General features: G+C 41.0%; 1 protein-coding gene across 1 annotated transcript in view; it reads right to left on the bottom strand.

Moving 5' to 3' along the window:
* The window catches only part of AGBL1 (AGBL carboxypeptidase 1), a 924602-nt gene that overhangs the window by 566830 nt on the left and 343428 nt on the right, over positions 1-14344 (bottom strand). The window contains exon 17 of the mRNA XM_089687659.1: positions 3736-3889. Coding sequence (XP_089543785.1) covers positions 3736-3889 — 154 coding nt within the window. The remainder of the gene's footprint in view (positions 1-3735; positions 3890-14344) is intronic.

The raw sequence follows: 14344 nt of genomic DNA, 5'->3' as shown, positions 1-14344 counted from the left end.
GACAGAGTGGTTATCTGTTGTTAAGGACACAGCTGATGAGTTATCTGTTGTTAAGGACACAGCGGTTATCTGTTGTTAAGGACACAGCTGATGAGTTATCTGTTGTTAAGGACACAGCGGTTATCTGTTGTTAAGGACACGGCGTCCGGCTTCCTTAAAAACCAGCTGCCGTGTGATGTCGAACTGTGAAACCGCAATACATATATCTTACCACATGAGCTATTTACCACAAAATTCTTACTGGATTGAAAATTTGCAAAAAAATTACCACATGTGTTATTTTACTGCATTTATTTCTGTCGTTATTTAACCCTTAGTGAATTGACCCCTTACTGGCCAAATCAAGAGGCAGAAAATAAAGGGAAAAAGCTGAATAAAAGAAAACCAATGCAGCCACCACATATAAGAATTGGTAAAATGCAATATAATTTTTTGTTTTGTTTTTGGATTTTATTCCACTTTAAGTTCAGATGTGATGACATGAAATCGATAATATATTAAAATAATAACCCATTGTGACTTCTTCCATGGCAAGCCTTGAGGACCCACTCTGCAGAGACATGGTGATGCACTAAGACATACCAGACTATGCAAGACTATTTCAATCATGAATTTAGGAATCTCAACATTTGCTATTTTGTCTTTGCTAGTTACAACAGTTTTGGCTGACAAAATTCAAACCCAATCTGTGTTCATATGCATTAAACAAAGCTTTAGGATTTTTTGCAGTACATATGGGGTATGTAAACACCAGCCAAATGCACACACGGCGTTAACGAAATGAAAAACAGCATAAGTCCATAAAACATGAACATAAACACAGCATTGTAATTATAAAGGTATTGTGATAGGAAAACAACCTGCTTTGCATGTATCAAAAAGAGTGAACATTTGGTTACTGCTATTTAAATTCAAATGCGAGATAGGTAAAACAACATACAATATAAATCCAAGCATGGAGAAACATTTCCAGGAATAGTATCTGCCAAAAGGTTCATTTTAGTAAAAGACATTTGGCGCAATAGCATGCCCTATACCACAGATAATCACAGATCGATAGTTTGCATTTGCCTACACCATGGGTTTCCAAACAAAGGGCCACATTACTGTCCTTCAGATTTTAGGGGGTGGTGGATTTTAGGACTGTGGCCAGTGGGAGTAGAAAATGCCCCGGCATCAGTGGGAGCAAACAATGTTTCAGGCTTGGTTTCACAGTGGAAGTAGGAAAAAATATACCTGTGGTTTGAAGGAGAAGGAATAATGCCAATAGTGGGAGGAATAGAGTCCCATTGTTGGTGTCAGGGAGAGGAATAGTTCCCAATGTTGGTGTCAGTGGGAGGCATAGCGTCCCAATGGTAAATTAATATTTTATAACTGGTGCAAGGGTAAATAGCTCTAAATAATGTGATATCAACTTATGTGAAACAATTAAACCAGAAAATAAACCTCACATTAATATAATAGACTACTGCTTTGGTAAGGCCCTCAAAATTTCAAACAAACACTAAAGTCATGTCTAACTGAATAATATCATACATAAATAGCAGAGTCATTTAAACACATACAAGTTGTTTTGCACGTGTTCAAATGAATTTGTTATTTATGCATGGTAGTATTCAATTGGGCAGTGCTTTTTTGTTTGTCCCAATGTTGGTGTTCCTGGGAGGAATAGTGCCCCATTGTTGGTGTTGGTATGAAGAATGGTGTCACAATGTTGGTGTCAGTGTGAGGAACAGTGCTCCCAATGTTGGTGTCAGTGGGAGGAACAGTACCCCACTTTTGGTGTCAGTGGGAGGAACAGTACCCCACTGTTGGTGCTATTGAGAGGAATAGTGCCCCAATGCTGGTGTCAGTGGGAGGAATAGTGCCCCATTGTTTGTATCAGTGGGAAGAGTTGTGCCTCATTGTCAACGTCAGTAGGAAGAATAGTGCCCCATCATTGGTACAGGTGGAAAGAATAGTGCCCCATTAGTATTGGTGGGAGGGATATTGCCCATCATTGGTATCAGTGGAAGGAATAGTGCCCTATTGTTGGTGTCAGTGGGAGGAAGAGTGCCCCATTGTTGGCGTCGGTGGGTGGAATAATGCCTCATCGTTGGTATTGGTGGGAGGAATAGTGCAAATAGTTTGTGTTAGTGGAAGGAAGAATGTCCCATTGTTGGTGTCAGTGGAAGGAATAGTGCCCCTTTGTTGGTGTCAGTGGAAAGAATGGTGCCTCTTTGTTGGTGTCAGTGGAAGGAATAGTGCCCTTATCGTTGGTGTCAGTGGAATGAATGGTGCCTCATTGTTAGTGTCAGTGGGAGGAATAGTGCCCCTTTGTCAGCATCAGTAGAACGAATAGTGCCTCAATGTTTTCGTCAGTGAGAGGAATAGTGCCCATCATTGGTATTGGTGGGAGGAATAGTGTGAATAGTTTGTGTTAGTGGAAGGAAGAATGTCCTATTGTTAGTGTCAGTGGAAGGAATAGTGCCCCTTTGTTGGTGTCAGTGGAAGGAATGATGCCTCATTGTTGGTGTCAGTAGAATGAATAGCGCCCCTTTGTCAGCATCAGTGGGAGGAAAAGTGCCCCATCATTGATATTGGTGGTAGGAATAGTGAGAATAGTTTGTATTAGTGGAAGGAATGATGCCTCATTGTTGGTGTCAGTAGAATGAATAGCGCCCCTTAGTCAGCATCATTGGGAGGAAAAGTGCCCCATCATTGGTATTGGTGGGAAGAATAGTGCAAATATTTTGTATTAGTGGAAGGAAGAATGTCCCATTGTTGGTGTCAGTGGAAGGAATAGTGCCCCTTTGTTGGTGTCAGTGGAAGGAATGATGCCTCATTGTTGGTGTTAGTGGAATGAATAGCGCCCCTTTGTCAGCATCAGTAGAAGGAATTATGCCCTTATCGTTGGTGTCAGTGACAGAAATAGTGCTTCATGGGCCAGATAAGGGCAAGCAAACAGCTGCATCTGGCCCACGGGCTGCATTTTGGAGACTACTGGCCTACACCAAACAGCTGTATCAATTTTCAAAATGGTTGATATGTGTTGCACATCACGGTGTACCCTTACATCCTTTTATTAAAGGCTAATTTTACTGATATTTCAACTGAATGAACATGGGATGAATGATCGACCATCTTCTTATATCTCTTGGAGACTCAAGCAGCAATATCCATCCATATGATTACTGTGCACTTCATCATGGGATAAATGAGAGGTCCCATTCTAGCCATGGGATTTAACTCTTTTAAAAATTATTTTACATTACTGATAATGTAGTAGGATCAGCAAATCCCTCCCCACCATAGATGTTGACTTTAACAGAGGGTAGACCAGGGAACTGCTACCGCAATGTAACAACCCAGTGAATGGCTCAAGCCCTTGGCTTCCACCATAACCTGAAATATAAGTGATGCCCTTAAAGTATTACTTTTCCTCTTGCTGTTTCATAATAAGCAAGGGAATTATATGAATGGTTAACTTTTCTCAGCTGCATTAATGAAAAGAACAAATAAAAGCAAGCCTCCCTTAAGCTATTATCCATTAAATGTCATTATTTCCTTACTGAATGCATATCAGTAGTTTTACTGTATTTACCACTCCATATTTTATTAAATTGCACTAATTGCTAATTAATGCTTTCAAATCATCTTTTCACGTGTTAGCTTATATTTCCCATGTGTTTTGGAAAATAAGATATTTAAGATCTCATTATGAGGTTTCACTTTACGTGGCTGTTCTTTACTTACAAAACTCTTCCTTGTGGTTCTTAGATTTTGACTTGGGCGTGGCAGTGATGGTGACAATGGGGCAAGGGTTTCCACCCAACGTGTCACACAGGGTTTGTTGCTTGAAGTATACTCTTTGAGGATCATATCTATGTTCCAAAAGTTGTAGGTGAGACTAAGGAAGAGAAAACATCAATGCATTATTTAAATGATAAGTGCATCCCAAATTTTGATTTTAGTTATACGTGGACGCTGTTTGTCTGGGGTCACCAGCTACCTTCTTACATCTGTTGGGAAGTTATATATAAATACTATGTAAGTTAAAATAATATCTAAAGCCCAAACATTTATTTTTTGTTTTGAAGAGAGTCGGGTATAGTTAAGGAAGAATTTCATGCATGGTAAATACATAGATACAGTTGTGTTCAAAATAATAGCAGTCAGACATCACTAACCGGATCAATTACTGTTTTTGGTAGAAATGATATTTCTACATGGCAAATAATTTACTAGCAGGTGTAGTAAAGTAATAGAAATCCAACAGTCCAAACAGTCATGACATGCATGCTGCTGATTCTGTGTAATTGAATCACTAATTGAAAGGGGCATGTTCAAAATAATAGCAGTGTGGAGTTCTATTAGTGAGGTCATTCATTCTTTGAAAAACAGGTGGCAATTATTGCCCTTATTTAAGGAAGGAAGACCGCAAATGTTGTACATGGTGGCTACAGTGCATTTCTCTCTGAAATTCTGAGGACAATGGGTCGTTCCAGACATTGTTCAGAAGAACAGCGTACCTTGATTAAAAAGTTGATCAGAGAGAGGAAAACATATAAAGAAGTGCAGAAATGATAGGCTGCTCAGCTAAAATGATCGCAAAACCTGAAAGACGTGGAAGAAAGCGAAAAACTACCATTCGAATGGATAGAAGAATAGCCAAAATGGCAAGGACTCAGCCAACAATCAGCTCCAGGAAGATCAAAGAAGGTGTAAAGTTCCCTGTGAGGACTGTTACAATTAGAAGACACCTATGTGAAGCCAAGCTATCTGCAAGAAGCCCCCGCAAAGTCCCACTGTGGAAAAAAAGACATGTGCTGAAGAGGTTACAATTTGCCAAAGAGCACATTGAGTGGCCTAAAGAGAAATGGCGCAACATTTTGTGGACTGATGAAAGTAAGATTGTTCTTTTTTTTGGGTCTAGTGGCCGGAGACAGTTTGTCAGACGACCCCCAAACACTGAATTCAAGCCACAGTACACTGTGAAGACAGTGAAGCATGGTGGTGCAAGCATCATGATATGGGGATGTTTCTCATACTACGGTGTTGGGCCTATTTATCACATACCAGGGATCATGGATCAGTTTGAATACATCAGAATACTTGAAGAGGTCATGCTGCCTTATGCTGAAGAGGAAATGCCTTTGAAATGGGTGTTCCAACAAGACAACGACCCCAAACACACCAGTAAACGTGCAACATCTTGGTTCCAGACCAACAAGATTGACGTTATGGAGTGGCCAGCCCAATCCCCGGATCTTAATCCAATAGAAAACTTGTGGGGTGACATCAAAAATGCAGTTTCTGAGGCAAAACAAAAAAATAGAGAAGAACTGTGGAATGTAGTCCAATCATCCTAGGCTGGAATACCTGATCACAGGGGCCAGAAGTTGGTTGACTCCATGCAACACAGATGTACAGCAGTTCTCAGAAACAGTGCTTATACAACCAAATATTCATTAAGTGATTCAAAGGAAAGCAAAATCTTCAAACATTTTTAAGTTTATATAGTGAATGTTTGAGTTTGTAAAGAATACAAACACTGCTATTTTTTTGAACAGTCTAATATTCACTTTTCTTCAATTTTTTTAGAGGAACAACATAAATTTGATATATTTTTCTTCATGTTTTGATTTGGAATAGAATGTGTCGTGTTCCCAATGCATTTGTGTGTATGGAAATAAAAGCTATTAGAAGGATTTTGAGCTTTATTCACTTTTTTCAACACACTGCTATTATTTTGAACACAACTGTACACTGCTCCAGCTTGGACCAAGGTAACTCTGCATATACCATACTTGGCCAATGACCTTGGAAGCTGGAAATTAGAGAAGCAGACACCACTGCTCCAGTGATCTCCACTTGCTTCCTGGTCCCGTGCTGAGCAGCCAGCCTTATGCATTGTGAATAAAGGAGTTCGGCCACTCGGCACAGGCACCTTTCAGAGAACACTGCATTTTCTTAATGAATACAAAATGTTCTTTGATTGGAGGAGGTGGTGCCATTGCCCCAACCTCCTGTTTCCACAATACAGCAGGCCAGTCGATGTGCATGGGACCTGGAAGCAAGTGGAGATCAATGGAGAGGCGGTGTCTATGTCAGTGATTTCCAGTATTCAGGGGTATTGGCCAGGTATGATATATATATGTAGTTACAATGTTCCAAGTTAGACCAATTAACTATATACAAAATATACAATGCCTAGAATTCTTCTTTAAATCTTCCCCCATTTGGGATTTTCCTCTACTCCCCCTCTCGAGATACAACAAGGAAGTGAGCAGAAATGTTTCCTAAGTAAAAGAAATCCCATTTTAGGCAGCTGTCTTTAGAAAAAGTGTCCCTAACTAACTTGCATGGGCAAAGCACAGGTTTTACTATAATCAGCTCAGATTTATATTTCTACCCATCCAGTTCTGAGATTTACACAGCTCTGCCACACAGCACAGCTCTGTGCAGAAGGGTAAAATACCTGATTTTTCTCTGATGTGTACCTAACAATTACAGCTCTTGTACCTTGCCAGCTTTTGGACAGTGAAGGAGAAGCACATTGATGAGCTGATCTCTCTGTCGTTCTACTCTCTCCTGCTATCAGCAGGCCCCCCTGTCGGCATATGAACAGATTGGCTCCTTATGCTGCTTCTCCCTCTCAAAGTCTGAGCTCTGCTGCTAAACAGGATTATTGCAAGAGGCTGAAACCCAGTCATATTCGGGTACTTCCAATGTTTGCAATTTAAAAGTACATTTAGCAACTTCCCGCCTGGCCGTCATTTTGCTATACGTCTTCTTGAGGGCGTGATCTGTCACCAATGTGACCACCAGACAAAGCCAATGAGAGATCACTGTGCCAGCCTGCTGCCAGTACCATGTGATCACTGTGACCAACCACAGTAGTTCACATGACATTCATTGTAAACAATGAATGGCTTTGATTCAAGCTATTCATTGTGTACAATTGTGTTGCTAGATGTGATTGGTCACAGTGATCACATGGTACAGATAGGGCCAATCACATCCCATCTTTACCATGTGATTATCTGTGGCCAATTATAGCTAATCACAACAAAACACACCAAGGGAATTGATTTCATTCAGTACAATGATTGCTTATATCAGTGATATTCACTGCTATAAGCAGTCTTAATGTGTAAACAAAAAGTCCTGATCTTTTCCACAGAAAAGTAAAATGTAACATTATAGTACTCTGGTCACAGTAGGTTTAAAAAAAAAATCATAAAAAAACAAAAAAAGTAATAAAAAAGAAAAAAATTTAATTTATTTTTTTTTTAATACTGTCACCAGCCAGTGTCCCTAATCACCGCCACATCAGTTATATGATGACGCTATACTGCATCAGTGACAGTATGTACGAAAAAATAAATTGTGAACAACATTTTTTTTAATTTCTTCATTTTCCAAAGAAGTATGACAAAAAAATGCCAACTTCAAAAAACTCATCATGCCGCTTACTAAATACCTCATACTGTCTACTTTCCAAAAAGGGGTAATTTAGGGGGTATTTGTATTGTGCTGACATTTTTGGAACTGATGAAACAAGATGTCTGCCAGTACATCTGGACTGATAGATTTTCAGATATACAGTGCTCAGCATAAATGAGTACACCCCTTTTGAAAAGTAAGATTTTAATCAATATCTCAATGAACACAAGCCAATTTCTAGAATTTTGACACAACTGAATTTCAGAGAACATTTGTTTAGCTCATTACATGAAAGTAAGATTAATAATATAACTTGGATTACAGAATCTTCAGTTTTACTCAAATTAGTTGATGCAAAAATGAATACACCCCACAACAAAAACTACTCCATCTAGTATTTTGTATGACCTCCATGATTTCTCTCCTAGGCATAGAATGAACAAGTTGGCAACATATTTTTAGAGTCTGGATGCTGGATGGAGAGTGATGCTAAACTTGTCTCTTCAGAATTCCCCATTGGTGTTCGATTGGGTTCAGATCAGGAGACATACTTGGCCACTGAAGCGCTTTCTCTCTGTTCTTCAGAAATGCAACAGTGGCCTTAGATGTGTGTTTTGGATCATTGTCAGGTTGTAAAAGTGCACGACAACCAAGGGCACTGAACATCTTCTCTTTCAAAATAGAGCAGTACATCTGTGAATTCATGATACCATCAATACAATGCAGCTCCTTTATACCAGCAGCACTCATGCAGCCCCAAAAAAGGACACTGCCACCACCATGTTTCACTGTAGGCACCATGTTTTTCTCTTTGTACTCCTCACCTTTGCAATGCCATACAGTTTTGAAGCCATTGGTTCCAGAAACATTTATTTTGATCCCATCACTCCAGAGTACAGAGTCCCAGTAGTCTTCTTTTTAAGCATGCATCCTGGCAAATTCCAGGCTGGCTTTTTTGTGCATGGGCTTCAGGAGAGGCTTCCTTTGTGAACGACACCCATGCATGCTATTCCTCTGCAGTGTATGCTGTATTGTGTCATGGGAAACAATCACCCCAGTTTGGTTTTCTACTTCTTTAGCTAAATGCAGTGAACTTGCATGGTGATTTTCTCATCAGATGTCACTGCTGTCGAGGTGTTAACTTCCATAGATGGCCTAGACGTCTCCGTGAGATGGTTGCAGTTTCATCTTTATTACATTTTTGTATCACTTCTGCTACAGTATTCTGACTGATAAGTAAACATGTGTTAATCTTCTTGCAGCCTTCACCTTTCTTGTGTAAACAAAAAATTTTCTTCCTCAGGCCTTGTGACATTTCTCTTCCATGTGATGCCATTTACTGACAGCATGAAATGGGGAGGGGTTTTCTTTGTTAAGTAACGCCCTTTCATAATCAGCTGTCAGCTGGAAACCTGTTTAACCTCCCTATAGGTATGATTATTTCAGTTTTTTGGTGCTGAAAGCGGTACCATTATTTTACATGGAAATATGTCGTTTTTTTATTGTAGGCTGTAATTTTTAGGAATAACTCACTGAAATCTGTCCGAACAAGAGTCTATTAAACATTCCGGGTATGATAAAATTTGAAACACGAAATCATAAATTATAATTTAATAAATAATCATAAAAAAGAATAATATAATAATAATACATTTAATTCAATAATATATTCAAACCAAAACCACTGAAATTTGAAATAGAGCGCCAAGTTCGTACATTGCTGAGCAAAGTCGCAAAATCGTTTTCGGTGTCTGATGACGAATTTTCCCCACGAATCATTATCACTCAATTCTGCAAGTGGTTCTGATTTACTATCGCTGTTCTCTAGCTGGTCTAAACCTGCTTTTGACCTAAAGGGACACTTTTTGGACGCCATGGACGTTTCTCAGTTTCCAGGCAGAAAGAACGCACAAAATGCAGGCAGGGCACAGGACAAAGCACTCGGGACAAAATGTATGTGAAATGGTTTGATACAGGAATGTTTTACTGTGAAAAATGTTTTTTGAAAAAAAATGACATTTTTTACATTTTTCAAATTTCCCGCCGCCGCCGGCAGCGGCGCCCGTACGTCCCGTCGTCACAGGGACTGGAACACAGAAGCCGGATGACGACATCGGCCGGAGGAGATGGCCGGGGACGCTGCAGGGGACACATTGTGGGAGCGAAGGACAAGGTAAGTGCTGCAGGGACTCCCTATGCAGCCCCGCATTGTAAGCCCGAGTGTATCTCGGGGTTACCGCTTTTGGTACTAAAACTCTACCCCGAGCTACACTCGGGAATACCGCCAGGGAGGTTAATGAATAATTAGAATCATTGAATTCTTGTTAATTAAGATTTTGATGTCTAAAATTTAGCTTTGCTCCTAAGACTTTCCTTGGGGTGTATTCATTTTTGCAACATAGTCTTGAATGAATTTGTTAGGAAAAATACTTTTTTGTGTCTGCAAATTAACAAATCTTGTTTGCAATCCATGGCCCTCATTTGTGGGAGTGTTTTGTATTATAGTGTCTCATAGAAAATGTTGATTCTGAAAGGAAAGTAAAGGTTTTCTGACAAATCTGTTGGGGTGTACTCATTTATGCTGAGCACTGTATATACCATAGTTTGTGGACTCTTTACCTTTCCTAAAGACAAATAATAAACACTAATTCTGGGTTATTTTTACTAACAAAATGTAGCAGAATATATTTTGGCCCTAATTTATGAAGAAAAATTATTTATTTGAAAACTTTTATAGCAGAAATGAAGAAAAATTGTTTGTGTGAAAAAATTAAAAAAATTTAGTTTGGGTACAGTGTTCTATGACTGCGCAATTGTCAAAGTGCAACAGCGCTGGAAGCTGAAAATTGGCCTGGGCAGGAAGGGGGTAAAAGTGCCCGGTATTGGTTAATTATGTAATTATGAATACAGTGCTGCATTATTTTGTGTCTTTTACACTGCATTAAAGCATTATAAAATACACAAAAGACTCTACGCAGCTGTAGTGATGTGCACTTCATGATACCCCCCTTACAACTGATCTATTAAGTAATCATTTTCTTAGGAAACTAAACACATTAGACAATTAATCACTGCCATATGTCTGACATAATGCATAAAGGGGGGGAGGTGCAGCGCTAACTTAATAAATATACACTTAAATAGTTACACAAACCAATGTTAAGGTGCTATTAAAGTGCAAAACGGTGACTAAAATGAGTATAGTCCATAACGTGTTCAAAAGGTGTTCAAAACCCAAGAGTCTTCAAAAAGCTCCAATGCCTGGATTCGTGGATGAGGTGATAAAGGTATAAAGATTGCGCACTCACCAGATACGCAATCCAAATGCGCATTCAAAGCAGATAATCCTAGGGTCCTCATATGGATCTGGTCAGATCTGGTCACAAAAGCCCCTCGTCACTCGATGGTGTTTGCCACGCATAGAAGAAAAAAGGGGGGGCCACTCTGCAGATGTAAAGGGCTCCCAACGGAGCTGTTGGCAGTAATTCAATAACAAGTCTGGGGTATGCGATATCCGAGCATCCGGAAGGGTTGCCGCAGATTGACCTGCAGATTTCGGGATCTGCACAAGCTACATCATCTGTGAAGAGGACTCTGCTGATCATCCCAGGAAGAACCATCAAAAAGAATGGCAACACCTTGAGGTAAGCTGCAAGAAGAGAGCCGCCCTTAGCATTTTTTTTTTCTTCTATGCGTGGCAAACACCATCGAGTGACGAGGGGCTTTTGTGACCAGATCTGACCAGATCCATATGAGGACCCTAGGATTATCTGCTTTGAATGCGCATTTGGATTGCGTATCTGGTGAGTGCGCAATCTTTATACCTTTATCACCTCATCCACGAATCCAGGCATTGGAGCTTTTTGAAGACTCTTGGGTTTTGAACACCTTTTGAACACGTTATGGACTATACTCATTTTAGTCACCGTTTTGCACTTTAATAGCACCTTAACATTGGTTTGTGTAACTATTTAAGTGTATATTTATTAAGTTAGCGCTGCACCCCCCCCCCCCCCCCCCTTTATGCATTCTGATTATTGTGAAGGTTTTATGGTACCTTTTTGGTGTTCAGCTGCTATTTTCTAGTTTAATTTAATTTTGTTCACTTATTGATTTTATAAGTTGTTTTAAGCGCTCACTTGTCTTGAGATTTACCATATGTCTGACATGTTTTCCTAATATCTGGAAAAAACACACTTATAATTCAGCTCTTTATAACACCTGTCACAAGTTATTAGAGTGGTCCTAACAGCTTTTTACCTTAATGTATCCCTTACATTAAGGTAAAAAACTCCCCACTGGGGCGGGGTCTGCAGAGTGATCAAGATGGCTGCTTGAACAGGAGGCTCCACTGCACTCGGGGAATAACTTTCGCTTTTCACAGCTATCACAGCATAGCCATGGGGAAAATAGGTGACTTTCAGATGCCCAGGACTCCACACACTCAGCTAAGCCTAAATTTGCCCAAAATATTCCGCACTCTGGCTTCAGACACACAGGCCCGTCCTTCTGGAGACTCTTCTCCCGCCATGATGGCGAGCAGCATCCAGCTGTCTCCAGGTAAGAAGAAACCTAGATTGGACACAGAGACTATTGTGGAACTATTTCAACAAATGCCCAAAATGGCAGATCTCCATACTATTGCCTCGGATATTAAACATGCCCTTTCCATGGCGGTATCAGATCTGAATGAGGAGCTTAGGGGGGTGGCGGACTGCTTAGCAGAGGTGGAACAGGCTATTGCCAGACATAACATAACGCATTCTGAGCTCCAACAATCCTCTAACTATTTTCACCATTTCATTGATATGAACCGTAAGCTGGAGGGCTTGGACAATTGCAGAAGCGCCCCAATTTGCAGATTAGGGGCATACCAGAGTCTGTGGAGTCTGAACATATTGCTTCTACCCTTAAGTCAATGTTTAACGACCTGCTGGAATGCCCGCCTGACTCACCTATTGAGATAGAGAGAGCACACAGAGCATTGCGACCTCGGGGTAGAGATGCGGATCCCCCCAGGGATATTATCTGTTGGACTTTACGCTTAAGGAGGAAATTGTGCAGAAGGCCAGTGATCAGGAAGCCTTTACGTTTAATGGATCGGATGTTAAAGTGTTTCAAGACTTATCAACGATTATTCTCCAACACCATAGGGCCTTGCGCCCCTTGCTCCAATCCCTGCATGATCAGAACATCAACTATAAGTGGAAATTCCTGTTTGGCCTATCAGTCACACACCTACGCCGCTCCACCATTTTGTACACGCCTGCGGATCTACCACACTTCTTTGAGCAGCTCCGCATCCCACCTATAGAAGTACCAGAATGGTATAAGGATTTTTTGCCCCCATCAGTTGAGATTCTCATCGACCCCCCCCTCCACAGATGAAGCAGTGCACAACTCACAGACAAGATCGGTTGCCTGGGCCCTATTCTAGAAGAGCTCCACCAGAGGAGCTGGATGCCTCCTAGTCTGCCATACTCTGTGTTCTATCACAGATCTCCCGTTTGTACTATGTGTGTTTTGCCTGAAGACCCCTAACATTTACTTTGTTCTCTTACATGATAGATTCCTTTTGCAGACTTTGGTTTGCCATTATTATATGTATACGTGTGGGGGTTTAACCTGCTGTACTATCCTCACTTAGTCTACAGGGTGTTGCTACATTATTTTATGGACCTCATGTGCATTCTCTCCCCCTCCCTATCCTGGTGCACTTTTGAACTCACCCATTGCCTATTTTGTTCGGTGGCAACCCCGCTTTGAATGGACATCTATTATAATCACAGAGCTTTTTTATAGTTTCCTGCTCTTTGTTTCCTGGTTGAGACACCTAAAGGTGGGGGGTTGGGGGGATCCAATGTGAGGCCCTTGTATGGCTGCTGTGTGGTATGACTGTGGTCTGGGTACTGGCTGATGTGCTAAAGGTAAGCACTTTACAAACCGATACTCTATAGTGGTGGTGGACGTATCATGGCGCACTGATCATCCGACAAGAGACCTTATGAGTGAGCATCTGGCTCACGGATTCTATGAATGCTATTTTTGAGTATTTCTGGAAACCTTTTAGATGCCATGTTACACTTAGCGCTCTCTGTTCTCACACCAGCAGGGCCCTGATTTTGGTGCAACCCAGCTTAGTTTATTCATTACTGTATTCTACCTGTGGTCCGTGGGGTGTGATTGACAGATGCTGTGTGTTTTATGCCATGCCTCTATTGTTTTTCTATGTCTGTTATCCATGGTTTGATGGTTAGACCGATTTCCCCATGTCTTCATTATGTTAGATGAAAATGATTGCTTATTCTAAGATTCCCTGTTTGCTGGCGGTGATTCCCTCACTTGTGGTCATATTGCTGTGCCTTGTTTTGCTCCTTCCGCATGTACGACCAACTCCCAGCAGTGGGATTAGGTTCCTGCTGCACTACTTCGGATTGTGCAGTGGGTGGGGGTTCGCATTTTGCCTTCACCCACCCGGGTTTTTTGTGATCTACCCACCAGAGGTTTTCTATTAGTCTCAAAGGTGACACTCACTGTGGCAGAAAACCTGGGTGGGTGATCTACTTCCTCTTTCCTCCTTTCTTTTACTTTCCTTTCTTCTCTCTCCCCCACCCTTGTTTTCCCTTCTCTTTCCAGTCCCCAGTCCAATTTTTGGGGGTGGTCATCAGAGGGAGCCACAATTTTAGGTCAAATTGATTTCACTAAACACTAAGGGCCTGAACACCCCGGAGAAGAGATCACAGCTATTACAAGAGTTGCGTAGGAAGTGAGCACAAATAGCATTCCTGCAGGAGATGCATTTCAGGGGTCCAGTGGTTCCAAAGCTCTCCAATCATAGATTCCTAACTGTGTCTCAAGCTATCAGTGGTCTCTAAAATGAAAGGCATGGCTATTCTTTTTGCCAAGGGGCTGCCTA

This window comes from Staurois parvus, unplaced genomic scaffold (genome assembly GCF_062004578.1).
Source record: "Staurois parvus isolate SC_StPar_1 unplaced genomic scaffold, SC_StPar_1.0 ptg000432l, whole genome shotgun sequence".
In the NCBI taxonomy this organism is placed as follows: Eukaryota; Metazoa; Chordata; class Amphibia; order Anura; family Ranidae; genus Staurois; species Staurois parvus.
The sequence above is the reverse complement of the archived record's forward strand: the minus strand, read 5'-3'. Positions and strand labels throughout refer to the sequence as shown.